This window comes from Poromitra crassiceps (genome assembly GCF_964638095.1).
Source record: "Poromitra crassiceps genome assembly, chromosome: 10".
NCBI classification, from domain to species: domain Eukaryota; kingdom Metazoa; phylum Chordata; class Actinopteri; order Beryciformes; family Melamphaidae; genus Poromitra; species Poromitra crassiceps.
Window position 1 is genome coordinate 32,044,112 of NC_139631.1, and position 16,097 is coordinate 32,060,208.

The window sequence follows — 16,097 nt, forward strand, 5'->3', positions numbered from 1 at the left end:
GCGTTAAACTAAATAGCGTGGACCGTGTGTTGTTTTTGTACCTGAATCTGCCTAATATTCTGTTCGGAAATAACACTAGATGGACTAATTACTTTCTGAACTGATTATTGAGCTAACTGACCGGCTACCAGGGAAAATGCAACTTCTTTCATCTCTGTATCAAGTGCTGCTACTTTATGCGCCTGGGGGTAACTGTCTTGTGAAGTGTGTGTGTGTGTGTGTGTGTGTGTGTGTGTGTGTGTGTGTGTGTGTGTGTGTGTGTGTGTGTGTGTGTGTGTGTGTGTGTGTGTGTGTGTGTGTGTGTGTGTGTGTGTGTGTGTGTGTGTGTGTGTGTGTGTGTGTGCGTGTGCGTGTGTGTGTGCGTGTGCGTGCGTGGAAGAATAACGCCCCTAGATGTGGAACGGGGGAATGGACAGGAGCGTCCCTCAAGTCATTTCCAACTCGGGAACTGAAGTGACAACATCTCATGTGCGGTGCGCGGACTTTACTTCAGAGAAGCGCAGCAACACTTTCGCTGGATCTAACTGAAGGATGAACTGAACGGCTGTGGTTGGATTCTTGGATTGTTTTTTTCACCTGTCGGAGAGGAAGGCGCACATCGAATCTATGAAAACCCCCACGTGGATTTATAGGACCGTTTTAAATCAGAAGGAATGTATCTTTTCTTGGTGAAACTAACTTTCTTGTTGTCGCTGATTGCACTAACACGAGGTGAGTGGCGCCGAGGATGATTAGTTAGTTACTTTTGCTCTGCCAATAATGTCAAAAATAATAGATTTGTTTTACTCAACACTCCCGCAGAGTTGTGTCTGAACTTGTTGCGCCCACTTTTGTCAATTGATGGACTGAATCTCAACATGCACACACTTTATTTTGAATCAGCCTCACATGATGTCTTTCCAGGTTAGAGATGTGCTGTGAATTTACATGTATCTGCTACATACAGTACATGAATTCGTGCACCTGTTGACCGACTTGCTCCCCTGCATGCCTTTATACTGCTTTTACTTTGGCCGGGCAGCTGTTGCGCGCTCCTCCAGCAGCGCACAGTCAGGTTTTTCTCACTAGTATGAAAACTCATGCCTTTGGCAGGTTGGAGTCAGAACCGTTTTTTATGTTTTTTTTTTGCAAAGCCATGTTACTACCCAAATGGCACATTCTTTGGGACAGCTGCATCGGGGGGAGAATGCGTCTTACCAAACTGGTGTCAAGTCCCATTCAGCACAAACTGCACACCTAGAGTCACACCTACACTTCATATTCATTTGAGTAAACGCTTGTGCCATTTATTATGCCCCCGAGGAAAACAAGCATTTAGAGGCCATTTTGAAGTTTTCCACCTGGAATGATTGTTATAGGCTATTGCAGTAACTGTTTTTTTTACACTTGCAGTGGAAAAACTGACATAGGAAAAGTTGTGTTTTTACAAAGTGTACTTGTATTGAAAACTTTCTATTTGCAGGCCTAAGATGCTCCATGGCCACGGAGTCGTGTTTGAACCAGGGGAGTTGTGAGGCAACTCCAGATGGAAATGGAGAGTGCAAGTAAGTTCAACATCTGTATCTTTCTCTCGCTTACCAAAGAATGATGGGTGAGGAAAACAGTGAAGATAACCCCCCCCCCCCCCCCCCCTCCTGTCTTCAGATGTTTAGTGTACTGGGGACGTGTGAATCCTCTAAAAGGCGAGCGCACACATGCTACTGCTATTTCTGGCCAGAGCCGAAGACAGAAATGTTTGGACATTGATGAGGACAGGGGTCACCGTGTGTGTGTGTGTGTGAGAGAGAGAGAGAGAGAGAGAGAGAGAGAGAGAGTTAGCGTGTGTGTGTGTGTGTGTGTGTGTGAGAGAGAGAGAGAGAGAGAGAGAGAGTTAGCGTGTGTGTGTGTGAGAGAGAGAGAGAGAGAGAGAGAGAGAGAGAGAGAGAGTTAGCGTGTGTGTGTGTGTGTGTGTGTGTGTGTGTGTGTCTGTTACTGCCACCACACTCTTCCCTCTCCAGGCAAACTCTCGCAGGCTCTCGGAGCCCTAAATCTTGTTTTTCTCTTCTTTCACGGAGCGACAGCTGGGGTTGCCAGAAGCTCGGCGGCCATTGTTCTCTGCTGCGATTAATTCTGTGTGACTAATCTGGGTGAGGCTTCCCAGAGAGACCCTCAGACCCCGTCCTCCTATGCCCCCCCCCTCTTGCCCCCTCTCTCTCCTGGGATTTTGTCCCCTTCCTCAATGCTGGCCCTCAATGCTCTCTCTCTCTCTCTCTCTCTCCCCCCCCCCCCCCCCCCTCTCTCTCTCTCAATTTCCCTCTCTTTCCCCTGGGCAGATGGCAGAGGGTAATTACATAAGATGTCTTCTTCATCATTTTAACCCAAAATGGAACAAATTGACTTCCTTCATTTGCCTTGTTAGATCAAGTTTTTCGGAGTTGTTCCTCCTTTGCAGACAGTTCAGACAGTGACATATAAATTAGAATTAAGCCCGCTATTAAGCGACACTAACATTTATTTGTCATTTTGTTTCACCATGTGATCTTAACAAAAGCCCTACCTGTAGCCCGGCTCACTTTCCAACCTGGCATGAGCAGCGGCAGCCAGTATCGTCTTACCGGAGCGTGGTGAACTCCGAATCAGGGCCTGGGTCGGGTCAGAGCTTTCGGGGCCCATCAGGCAGCCATCTTGGCCCCCCGCCACATCTTAATTCAGTCTGGTTGTGTTATTCACCCCCTCCACACACACCCCCCCTCACCCCCTCCTCACTGGGCCACAAAGCCAGCATTGTGCCCCTGCCCTGTCCTCCTCCTTAGACCTCTCCAATTAAGCATGGTGATGGGCATGAGGGCTCACTCCAACGTCACCACTTAGAAAAGGTTTGAGCGGGCACACAAGATGTTTAGTGTGTGTGTGTGTGTGTGTGTGTGTGTGTGTGTGTGTGTGTGTGTGTGTGTGTGTGTGTGTGTGTGTGTGTGTTAATGTTGTCTTGTTGTGTTAGTCGTCACTGTGTGCCACCAGAGGGCTTGGCGCTTGAGTAGACCAAGTGCAGAGGTTCTTTCAAGTTTCAATATGATGAACAGTGAATGACACGGTGTCTCTTGAGCAAGACTTCTGTCAAGGCTTATTGGAAAGAGCACTTTATGTTTGTTTTGGTAGTTGGAGAATTTTTCAAACGCTTGCTGTGAGGATGGCATGTGATTTTGAACAGCAGCAAAGGAGGCTTCTTACTATAGCATATGATTCTACTGTGTATGTGTGGTTCTACTGTACCAGGTTTAATTGCGTCACTCGAACATGAACCTCCTGCAAGTATTCTCCGGGATCGATGACTTGTTTAGCGAGTGCATTGATGTGGTCGGTGCTAAAACTCTAGTAAAGCAGTGCCAGTGCAGTTGGCAGCGTCAGGAATAAACAGAGAGAAGTAATCACAAGCAGGTGGATCCTGTCTGCTTTTTCCTGTTGTAGTTAACACACAGCTCCTGTTAAAGGTCATTGTCAAGTACTTTCGTTGACTAATGCTTATAGTCGGTAAAGAGTTAATTCATACGTTTTTCCACCAATATAGTGTTCAGCCATAGCCTGCCTGGCCTGGTGAACGACTGGCAATACCAGGGAAAAGCACCATTTATTACAACTTTAATTTGATTTGATTTGATAAAAAAATAAAATATCGTTTCGCTCTGAGATCACACCAGAATAGTTATATAGGTATCGTTTTTGTACGTTTTGATAGTGATTGTTATCTTTCATTATCGCGAACGCAAAGATTCCATTTGACTTAGAATGATTGATATCGTTTTAGTTGGAATGCACGATATCTCGGCAATCGGTATCGGCCGATGTTAGTAATTTTTTTACATTTGATCAGTATGATGATCAAAATAACAGCAATGTTATTATCACTTATGGGTATCAGTTACAATGTTCATATTGAGAGGAAACAATGCTGTACTGTAAATGTAGGATTTATGGGATTCACAGCGTTTGCATGTGTTTTACAATATTTTATTATCATAGAAACTTGTATTTATTTATACAGGTCATATCGACATCGGTAAATATCGCTTATCGGCCATAACAGCAATGTTAATAGCGGTTTTATCGGTATCGCGGCCAACATTTTCATATCGGTGGCTCCCTACCTTTTTCTTTTATCGTTATCTTTACAGTTATCGTTCTAGATGTGAATGGGCTGCCGCCTTAAAGGGATAGTTCACTTTTTTTTTTTTTTTATCTAGCCCTATTTGCTACAGTACTTACTAATCATGATGTTGATTGGTAGAGTTATTTCTCAGCACAATCCATCCTGTTCCTCATAGTAGCTCTGGAAAGTTGGGCAAAAAAAGCAAGGTCAGTGGGGTCACGGTCCTTCATTTGGTAAGTAGCAAATAGGGCTAGCTAGACTTGAAAAAAAGTGAACTATCCCTTTAACAGTCTTTTAGTGTTCTGTAATGAAAGTCCACCATGAGTTGCTCTCAGCTCCATCAGAAGCAGCCACTCCTCTCGCCGAGTGTTACTTAGAGGTCAAGTAAGTGGCATTGAATGCTTCAGTTTCTAGCGCGACGGAGATGCCTACTTGACATGCCATACCAGGAATACCACCTGCTCCTCCTCGTATCTGGCCTGGACTGAAGTTTATCTCCAAAGAGCTCCAAGGAGGCCTGTCATTTACTGTTAGAGGGGCTTGGCAGTAACAGAAAGCAGGGCCGGGCCGGGCCGAGCTGAGCTGAGCCGAGCGGTCCGGACGGAGGAGAAAGAGGGGCGGGGAGAAGAGGAAATTCCAGTGGCACAATGGCTAGAATGAAAGGAGCTTGTAGCTGCTGCTGCTACCCAGAGAGATGAGAGATGTCAGGCCAGCTAGGGAGTGAGGAGAGCTCGCATACCAGCAATATCATCGTCAGCTAGCTGACAAACGTGATGAAAGTGAAACAACAGCTTTATGATGACAGACTGCTGATAACAGTGAATCATGTGACCTGTGATAGTTCAAGGGGGAAGGATTTAGGCCCTTAGACTTTAGACTTTAGACTTTAGACTTGGACTTGGACTTGGTATGGATGAGTTGCACTGATGGCACTCGCCTGCAAACACTGCCCAGTAGCTCCTACAGTATGTGCTTTGGGTCACAGCTTTGCACAATGATGCACTGGTAAACTTATTAGACGAATTGTGGAGCCCTTTTCAGTGACAAGTCAGTCAGCAAGAGGAATCTGATTGGACTTTCTTTTGGGAGGATCGCGCTATTCCACCCAGTTGCCCTCCCATCGAACAGGGGTGCCCCGACCGACCAGGGGAGGCACTAGTCCACTGGCTTCCCCACCCGCAGATACGGCCAATTGTGTCTGTAGCAACGTCTGGGCCAAGCCGAGGGTGCCGCTGCCGGGCGGGAATTGAAACCCGGGTCTCCGCGGTGGTAGTCGAGTGCTTTTACCTCTGCACTACCGCAGAGCAGACGCCCCCACAAAATGCTGCTATTGGAGAAGGACATTCTAGTAGTGATTTGAGTGAGTCACAGACCTCTCACTCCAGCAGTGAATGAGGATGCCCCTTCTTGTCACACAAGAGAGACATCATCTGGTCAGTGCCTGAGGACCCTCAGATAATCAATCGTTCAAGTTCCCTGGTTTGAGGTGTGTGTGTGTGTGTGTGTGTGTGTGTGTGTGTGTGAGTGTGTGTGTGTGTGTGCATGCATACATGTGTATTTCCACCGCTCCAGTCTAGAGATGTAACGGTAATGAAAATTTCACATCACGATTATCGTGACCAAAATTATCACGGTTATCGTATTATCACGGTATTCATAAAAAATGTATGAAAATGTTCAAAAAGTACCGAGAGACTCACCGATTTTTTTTTTATATTTATAGTTTTATATTGAAAACTCAGACCCAAATAGTATTGATACACTCAATACTATTTGTCCAAGGCTGCACGTTTTCATCTGGGAGACTGTTGCCAACTTTGGTTGATGATGGACAGTATTCTATTTACCATGTTTTTCAAAGCACTGTAATCACGGTAATCACGGTACCACGGTTTTAATGATAATGAAAATTTGAAACGGTACGGTTTAGTAAGGAATTTTATCGCGGTTATCATTAAAACCGGTTATCGTTAACTTACATCCCTACTCCAGTCAGATAACAGGCAGGACCCATTGCCCCCTGCCCGGCATGCGTAGACTAGAGACTGCTACAGTAACTTCCACATCAATGAAAGTGGGCCCTTGTCTCTGTGGTTCTGGGGATTCTTCAAAGCCACCTCTGTTTGCTCTGGTCAGACGAGGCCATCTTAGCCCCCCCCCCCCCCCCCTTCCTCTCCACGCCCCCTCCTCATCCATTCAGAGTCAGGAAACAGGCCCTCCAGTGGCCCGGGGGAAGAAAAGGTGGCGTATCTGATCATATCATCGCACAACGAGGAACACACAGCGCAGGGCTTTTATATGGCCGCTGCCGCCGGTGTCGGGTTCGGGTTTTGGCAGCAGCGCGGCTGGTGAGAGGTTCTGATCGGCTGAGCGCTCGGGCTGACTGAACGACTCGGTGGGAGGGAACCTCAGCGCCGAGGATTAGCGATATTTGAGCCTCCCTGGTTGGCATATGCCAAGACAAATCACGCAGACTTTGATCACCGGCTGATATGACTGACTGACGGTCAAAGTGTGTGTGTGTGTGTGTGTGTGTGTGTGTGTGTGTGAGACAAAAATACCCTGGGCATATTCCAAAGCACACTTCCTCCTTTCATGCTTTTGAGCCAGACCACCTGTCTGTGGTTCGCGGTATTACCAAACTAAAAGGGAACGTGCACTCGCCCACGCGGCAGCATGCTCCATAAAGCCTTAGGATTACTTGTGGTTTTGCCCATTCAGCTCCGCACAGAGTGCAGAGAAGACCCCTCCCTCACTCTGCCAGGTGTGCTTTTAGAGCCTCACTCCTTCTCACTCTGCCAGGTGTGCTTTTAGAGCCTCACTCCCTCTCACTCTGTCAGGTGTGCTTTTAGAGCCTCACTCTCTCTCACTCTGCCAGGTGTGCTTTTAGAGCCTCACTCCTTCTCACTCTGCCAGGTGTGCTTTTAGAGCCTCACTCCTTCTCACTCTGCCAGGTGTGCCTTTAGAGCCTCACTCTCTCACTCTGCCAGGTGTGCCTTTAGAGCCTCACTCTCTCTCACTCTGCCAGGTGTGCTTTTAGAGCCTCACTCCTTCTCACTCTGCCAGGTGTGCTTTTAGAGCCTCACTCCTTCTCACTCTGCCAGGTGTGCTTTTAGAGCCTCACTCCTTCTCACTCTGCCAGGTGTGCCTTTAGAGCCTCACTCTCTCACTCTGCCAGGTGTGCTTTTAGAGCCTCACTCCTTCTCACTCTGCCAGGTGTGCCTTTAGAGCCTCACTCTCTCTCACTCTGCCAGGTGTGCTTTTAGAGCCTCACTCATTCTCACTCTGTCAGGTGTGCTTTTAGAGCCTCACTCCTTCTCACTCTGCCAGGTGTGCTTTTAGAGCCTCACTCCCTCTCACTCTGTCAGGTGTGCTTTTAGAGCCTCACTCCTTCTCACTCTGTCAGGTGTGCCTTTAGAGCCTCACTCTCTCTCACTCTGCCAGGTGTGCCTTTAGAGCCTCACTCTCTCTCACTCTGCCAGGTGTGCTTTTAGAGCCTCTCTCCCTCTCACTCTGCCAGGTGTGCTTTTAGTGCCTCACTCCTTCTCACTCTGTCAGGTGTGCCTTTAGAGCCTCACTCCCTCTCACTCTGCCAGGTGTGCTTTTAGAGCCTCACTCTCTCTCACTCTGCCAGGTGTGCCTTTAGAGCCTCACTCCCTCTCACTCTGCCAGGTGTGCTTTTAGAGCCTCACTCCCTCTCACTCTGCCAGGTGTGCTTTTAGAGCCTCACTCCCTCTCACTCTGCCAGGTGTGCTTTTAGAGCCTCACTCTCTCTCACTCTGCCAGGTGTGCTTTTAGAGCCTCACTCCCTCTCACTCTGCCAGGTGTGCTTTTAGAGCCTCACTCCCTCTCACTCTGCCATGTGTGCTTTTAGAGCCTCACTCCTTCTCACTCTGCCAGTGTGCTTTTAGAGCATCACTCCCTCTCACTCTGCCAGGTGTGCTTTTAGAGCCTCACTCCCTCTCACTCTGCCAGGTGTGCTCTTAGAGCCTCACTCCCTCTCACTCTGCCAGGTGTGCTCTTAGAGCCTCACTCCCTCTCACTCTGCCAGGTGTGCTTTTAGAGCCTCACTCCCTCTCACTCTGCCAGGTGTGCTCTTAGAGCCTCACTCCCTCTCACTCTGCCAGGTGTGCTCTTAGAGCCTCACTCCCTCTCACTCTGCCAGGTGTGCTCTTAGAGCCTCACTCCCTCTCACTCTGCCAGGTGTGCTTTTAGAGCCTCACTCCCTCTCACTCTCTCACACAGCCCATGGAGGCAGATCATAAGTCCGATAGCAGTCGCGGCATCTGCGACGCAGGAAAACAACAAATTGACAGTTTTCCTCCAGGCGTAGTAGAAGCTATTAGCACTTAGCCTCGACTCCACACGGAACTAGTGGCCGTGTACAGTAACAACTCCCGAGTGTCCGGTTGCACTGTCAGCTACACCTTCAGACACCCGTAAATCCGTTAAGTGCTTCCCAGCCTCGTAAAGCAGGCAGCGGCACTAGTGATTAGAGCTGCTGTGATTCACAAGACACACACACATGCACGCGCGCACACACACGCACACACACACGCACACACGCACACACACACACGCACACACGCACACACACACACACACACACGCACACGCACACACACACACACACACACAAGCACACGCACACACACAGAGTGGTCTGTCCCCAGGGGAGCAGGCTCTTTCCCATGGGCTGCGGCGGTAATGCTAGCGAATAAACAGGGTCTCTAATGAAGGCTGCCAGATGTGGTCCGGCCAGGTCATCTCTCCTGCACGATTAGAGAGGAAGGAAAAGAGGGCGGGATGGAGGGATGGAGGGATGCAGGGAGAGGGAGAGAGGGGCCGTGTCTCCCCTGTAATTTCTCTTAACCGTGGGGACTTTGGTGGGTTTGGGTTCCACAACAAACAGACCTCTCTGCTGGTAGCAGTTTTGGACGCAGCCGCGCTGCAGCTATTTTCGGGTCGAATCGGCTCCATTAAAACGATACAAGCGCTCATTTTAAAAACGTGCAATTATATTAAACATTCTTGTATGTGTTGAGGAGGGGAAAGTTAGACTCGGTTATAGGGCAGGGCGGGCGGTATGACTTCAAATCAATATCACGATTATTTCTAACTTGAACCTCGATTACGAGGAATGAACAATGATTTATTTTATACACTTGTTGTTAACACTGTCCTCATAGTTCTCTGACCAGGTCTGTCATCCTCCATGCTGACAGCTTTGCGTTGAGTCGCAGACTAACATTAGTTGGACGGGGGCGGAGACACGTGACTGAACACGACGTACTGTAGTATCTTTTTTAAGGGGACAGTTCATGAACGCACACTTTGGGGAAAGTATTGATGACTTAAAGGAACACTCCGCCCATTTTCAACCAGCTTTGTATCATTAGAACATCAGTAGTATATCAGAAAACTGTAAACCGTTTTGAAGTCTGTCATTTAATTTGACAGTTATTGAGTGTTAAAGTGTGGACCAGTGACATCACTGGTCCACACTAACTCAAATTAATAACTCATTAACTCAAATCAACTCTCAATAACTGTCAAACTATTCATCGTTCATCTAGTTTGACAGTTATTGAGAGTTGATTTGAGTTAATGAGTTATTAATTTGAGTTAGTTTTATACTTTTAGTTTTATTACTTTAACACTCAATAACTGTCAAATTAAATGACAGACTTCAAAACAGTTTACAGTTTTCTGATATACTACTGATGTTCTAATGATACAAAGCTGGTTGAAAATGGGCAGAGTGTTCCTTTAATTGAATTAATTGACATGACCTTAGACAGAGGTTCTAAATGTCAGTTTAGATATATTTTCGGTTAATTGCCTAGCCCTACTCAGTTATGATTTTTTTTAATGTTTATGTTTTGATGTTTAGTTCTCTCTTAGTGGTGAAGTTGTCTGTATGGAGTCCCAGCACTAAACACTAGAAAGAGGGAAGTGTGGAGGGAGAGAGGTTGAAGGAAGGAGGCAGCCCTCCCCCCGGGCAATGCTTTTAAAACAGCTCAGACAAGACTAAAGAGGTCTTAGCCCAGGCACAGACACCAAACAGCCAGGAAATGAGACCGACTGGGGGGATACGAGGGGAGGGGAGGGGAAGGGGGGGGGGGGGGGGGCAGAGGTAACGTTCCACTAACACATTTTGACTCCAGCTCTTTGTTAATGGAGGGGACACCTGAGAGACAGACATAACTAATCTATTAACTGATGCTCTAAACACTAATACGCTTATGCGCTTTTTGTTGAAATTTGGAGAAAAAAGATCAATAAACAAAGAATTGTCCTAAAATAGTACTAATAACTTTTTAAATTTTGTAACTTTTGTCAATATTTTAGCTGTAACAGGGCACCCTTGAAAATGAGAGCTTGCTCTCAAGGGCCACCCCTGTTTAAATAGAGGTCAAATAAAACAAAAAAAACATTACTTAGCTATAAAAAAAACATAACAAGACTCTGATTGTTTCCTCACGATCCCACAGTGCTTTACTCTGCTTATTGGCACAATAACGGAATAAAAGCACAACCTAATTCCTTTAAAGCCTCTTATCAGGGTTAGAGAGTGGCTGTACAGCTGGCTAAATGCCTTGTTTGTATACAGCCAGCGCTAATCTCTAATGTGTAGTCCACATATTATACATGTGTAGTCCACATATTATTAGGGCTGTGAATCTTCACTGGCCTCACGTTTCGATTACGATTCAGAGGGCTACGATTCGATTCGATTACGATTATCGATGCATCTTCAATCGATGCATCACTTTTTTCCCCAATACATGATTTAGTTTTTCTCACTTTCTTTTTTCTCACTGTGTGGCTACTTTTAAAATAAAAGTTCATTTGGAATTGCATTGTATTATGATCCAAATAAACAACTGCATTTACTTCCATTATATTTTATTCGATTATAATTTTTTATTTTTTTTAATAATCGATTTTTGACATTTGTGAATCGATGCAGAATCGTTCACGTCCGCATCGCGATGCATCTTATAATCGATTATTTTTTACACTCCTACATATTATACATGCGTAGTCCAAATATTATACATGTAGTCCACATATTATATTATGCATGTGTAGTCCACATATTATACATGTAGTCCACATATTATATTATACATGTGTAGTCCACATATACATGTGTAGTCCACATATTATACATGTAGTCCACATATTATATTATGCATGTGTAGCCCACATATTATACATGTAGTCCACATATTATATTATCAGAATCAGAATCAGAATCAGAATCAGAATCAGAAAGACTTTAATGATCCCCGGGGGGAAATTGGGACAAGTTACAGCTGCTCGCACTCAGAACACACATAGCATAACACAGTATCACACAGTATCTCTGTATATGTAAACAGTCAGTACAATAAGTAAAATGCAGTAAAATGCAATAGAGTAAACAAAAATAAAGTAGAGTAAGTAGAGCAAAGTATGATAAAGTAGAATGTACAGTATGTGTCAAATTGCAGTTATTGCACGCTGGAATTATATTAAGTCAGCTTGCCCATTACATGTGGCTCAGCTAAGGCACAGTTAACCTATCGGCTGACTCAGTCTCAGGGAGACTGAGTGTCTCCGAGGTGCTCTTCTAAGTGAGGCGTTAAAGAGTCCAATGGCAGGAATGATTTCCTGTGCCTCTCTGTGTTGCATCTGGGTGGGATCAGCCCATGTGTAGCCCACATATTATACATGTGTAGTCCACATATTATACATGTAGTCCACATATTATATTATACTAGGGATGCACGATATATCGGCAACCATATCGGTATCGGCCAGTATCGGCCGATTTTTTTACATATCGGTCATATCGGTATCGGTCAGATGTTGCAATGTTAATATCGGTTATCATTATCAGCCAAATTCTTCACATTGATATGAAATAATGCAGTAAATCTATGATTTATGGGCTTTTCCAAAGGCTTTGCAAATAAAGAAATGCATAACTTTTTCAAATTCAGTGTTAACATGTGTTTTTCAGTATGTACAAAATGTGATGATCATAAAAATGTGGTTTTATACAGATCATATCGACATCGGTAAATATCGGTTATCGGCCATAACAGCAATGTTAATATCGGTTATCGGCATCGGCCAAAATTTTCATATCGGTGCATCCCTATATTATACATGTGTAGCCCACATATTATACATGTAGTCCACATATAATATTATGCATGTGTAGCCCACATATACATGTAGTCCACATATTATATTATACATGTGTAGCCCACATATTATACATGTAGTCCACATATTATATTATACATGTGTAGCCCACATATTATACATGTAGTCCACATATTATATTATACATGTTACGGCTTTAGGCCGTAATTGTAGTATTTTATTCCTTGTGCATTTCTGTGACCGTGTGGAGTGAGACGTCATTTCTTTGCGAGGATCTTTGCTCCTTGTGTGGGAGGGAAAGTGAGATGACTGCTGTGTGAGCACCTTATTCCCTGCAGGTGTGTTTGCAGTAGGGGATTGGCTGGCCGGTGGAGATTGGCTGATGACATCGTCGCTGGGGATTGGCCACTCCAGGGACAGGCCCCTATATAACTCCTGTGCTTTCAAGATGGCACGGGGGGGATTGGTGTTAGCTGAGTAGTGCTAACACTGGCCCTCCATGTTGCCTCCTTGCTCCTCCAAACTGTGATGTTTCTGTTTATCTTTGTGCTTAAGACAACTGGGAAGCTGTGGTAGCTTGGTAGCTCTGTCTTAGCCACTTTGTCTTTGGGCTTAGACAACTGGGAAGCTGGGGTAGCTTGGTAGCTCTGTCTAGCCACATTGCAGTAATAATTTATTCTATTTATATTGTTAATCTGTTTGGTACATTTTGTCATGTGTTGTGATGCTGGACTCAACCTCCTGTATTAGCTGCTGCTTCCAATGCCTGCTCTAGCCTTGGCTTCGGCCTACTCCTCAGGCTTAAGTTAGCTTGTTCTGTTAGCGTGAGAGTAGAGAGTCCAGTGTCCCCGTTTATCTTTTTTATGTGTGAAAATAAAATCACACATACCTATTCATTGTTGTCAGTGTCTAAGTTTATGTTGTGGTCAAAACCCCTAGACCGGGTCATAACATACATGTGTAGCCCACATACTATACATGTAGTCCATATATTATATTATGCATGTGTAGCCCACATATTATACATGTAGTCCACATATTATATTATGCATGTGTAGTCCACATATTATACATGTAGTCCACATATTATATTATACATGTGTAGCCCACATATTATACATGTAGTCCACATATTATATTATGCATGTGTAGTCCACATATTATACATGTAGTCCACATATTATATTATACATGTGTAGTCCACATATTATACATGTAGTCCACATATTATATTATACATGTGTAGCCCACATATTATACATGTGTAGTCCACATATTATATTATGCATGTGTAGCCCACATATTATACATGTAGTCCACATATTATATTATGCATGTGTAGTCCACATATTATACATGTAGTCCACATATTATATTATACATGTGTAGTCCACATATTATACATGTAGTCCACATATTATATTATACATGTGTAGTCCACATATTATACATGTAGTCCACATATTATATTATACATGTGTAGCCCACATATTATACATGTGTAGTCCACATATTATATTATGCATGTGTAGCCCACATATTAAACATGTAGTCCACATATTATATTATGCATGTGTAGTCCACATATTATACACGTAGTCCACATATTATATTATACATGTGTAGCCCACATATTATACATGTGTAGTCCACATATTATATTATGCATGTGTAGTCCACATATTATACATGTAGTCCACATATTATATTATACATGTGTAGCCCACATATTATACATGTGTAGTCCACATATATTATGCATGTGTAGTCCACATATTATACATGTAGTCCACATATTATATTATGCATGTGTAGCCCACATATTATACATGTGTAGTCCACCTATTATATTATGCATGTGTAGCCCACATATTATGCGTGTTCAAAGCCGCCATGCCTTTCCGTGTGCGTGTGACCTCAGCAAGATGGCAGATGGCAGATTGGCTGGGACATGAAGGAAAGCCCCTCAGAGTGTTGACGCCTGGCCGGGGGGGTCAGATGTCACCACAACATCTGCTCGCGGGCCCGTCGTCACGCATCCCAACACGGGGCGCAGACCTGTTGCCACGGGCGACTGCGGCGGCGGCCATTGAAGAAGAGAAGACGGAGCCCAGAAGAAGTGAGCAGGAGAGGAGAACAATGCAGAGGCTACTGGGCAGGGATGACAGAGGAGATAATAACAGCATCAGCCTTACCGGGGCCAGATCATTCCACTGCTGTGCTGCAGTTATACGATCCGGCACAAACACCTGATATTTACTCAGCTTCTGATTTGTGCCCCTCTTTTCAACTCCTTATTTACCTTTCATGCAGCCTGCTTTACCTGCTGCTGTTGAGATTATCCTGCTCGCCGGCACATTTCTCTTGTTGAAGCAGCTGCTTTGGACTGTTTGTTTTTGAACGCAGCCAAGACTCCATAAAAGAGTCGTTGGATATCTTTTGTCTTATCCCTCACCCCCCCCCCCCCCCCCCCCCCCCCCATTTATATGTTCTCATTGAGGCAGTTTAACACGGACGCCTGTAAAAGCCGTTTTGTGCTGACCGTGTATTTGACGGCCTCTCGCCAAGTTAAAGAGCAAACTGTTAGCATTCTTTGCCTCGCGTGTGCTACAGTTGACTTAGCGCTCGCGCCTCGGCCCCCGCGTGTGTTTGGTCAGTGCGTCGGCGTGGTGGAGCGAGCTGGAGGAGAGAGGGGGGGGCTCTGGAGGAGAGAGGGGGGCTCTCTCTCGGGCTGTTTGTCTTTCGGGCCTCGGTGTGAGACGCGGGGCCGCCTGGCGATGAGGGCGACGGAGAGGCCAGATCCTCGCTTCAAAGCCGGTGTGAGTTTTTTCGGCGAGCCGTAAAGTGAGGCTGCCAGCTAGCCTCTATTGAGGTTGCTCGGGTTCAAGATGGAGGACCAGAGACTTTTGAGTAAACACACCGACATTCCTTATAAACCAGTGACCCCTCTCTCTCTCTCTCTCTCCTCTCCTGTTTTCTCCCCACTGGCAGCTGCTCCCCACTATAAACCCCACCAAACCAGTTCCAATTTCCTTTCTTTCAGGCGCCTTTGTTTGTCTTGCTGCTTGTGTGTTTGGGATCTTTTTTTCGTTGTAAGCTTCTCTTTCGCCTCACACGTAGTAGCCCCGCACATGCAGAGACCGCTGGAAAAGCTGCAGAACAGATTGGAGGAAGGAAAGTTTTTATTTATTTATTTATTTATTTTTTTGGCGGGGGAGTCGAGACTTATAAATCCTAATATGGTGTCTTACAAATCGTGCCGGAACCCTCTGAATAGAAATGTGGGTTTGGATGGGATGGGGGTGGGGGGGGGGGGGGGGGGGGGAGTTCCTGGACTCCTGGGTTTGGAGGGAAAGAGTGAAAGAGGGTACACAGAGGAGGGGTGGGGGTGGGGGGGATGCCAGCGACTGTACGCACGCACGGCGGCTTTGAACAGAGGACGTGAACGGAGGAGTGAGGCGATAATAATAAGGGAAAAAGGGTGAAAGTCCAGGGATGAGCCGTACATAAAGGAGGAAGATTTAGAGAACGTTTTTTGGAAAGAGAGGTGGAGGAGGAGGAGGAGAGGGAGACAGAGAGGAGGGAGAGAGAGAGAGAGGAGGGGAGAGAGAGAGGATGAGACGGAGGGAGAGGAGGGGAGGGGAGGAGAGGGAGGGAGAGAGAGGGGGGAGAGGGAGAGAGGGAGGGGAGGGAGAGAGAGGAGGGGAGAGAGAGAGAGGGGGGAGGCGAGGGAGAGAGAGAGGAGGAGGAGAGGGAGAGAGAGGAGGGGAGAGAGAGAGAGGGGGGAGGCGAGGGAGAGAGAGGAGGGGAGATA

General features: G+C 45.8%; 1 protein-coding gene across 1 annotated transcript in view; it reads left to right on the plus strand.

Annotated features, from left to right (window-relative positions):
• Positions 1 to 653: 653 nt before the first annotated feature.
• notch1b (notch receptor 1b) overlaps positions 654 to 16,097 on the plus strand; it is a gene marked incomplete at its 5' end in the record, with an annotated part of 59,632 nt that continues 44,188 nt past the window's right edge. The window contains 2 exon segments of the mRNA XM_083644888.1: positions 654 to 711; positions 1,463 to 1,544. Coding sequence (XP_083501014.1) covers positions 654 to 711; positions 1,463 to 1,544 — 140 coding nt within the window.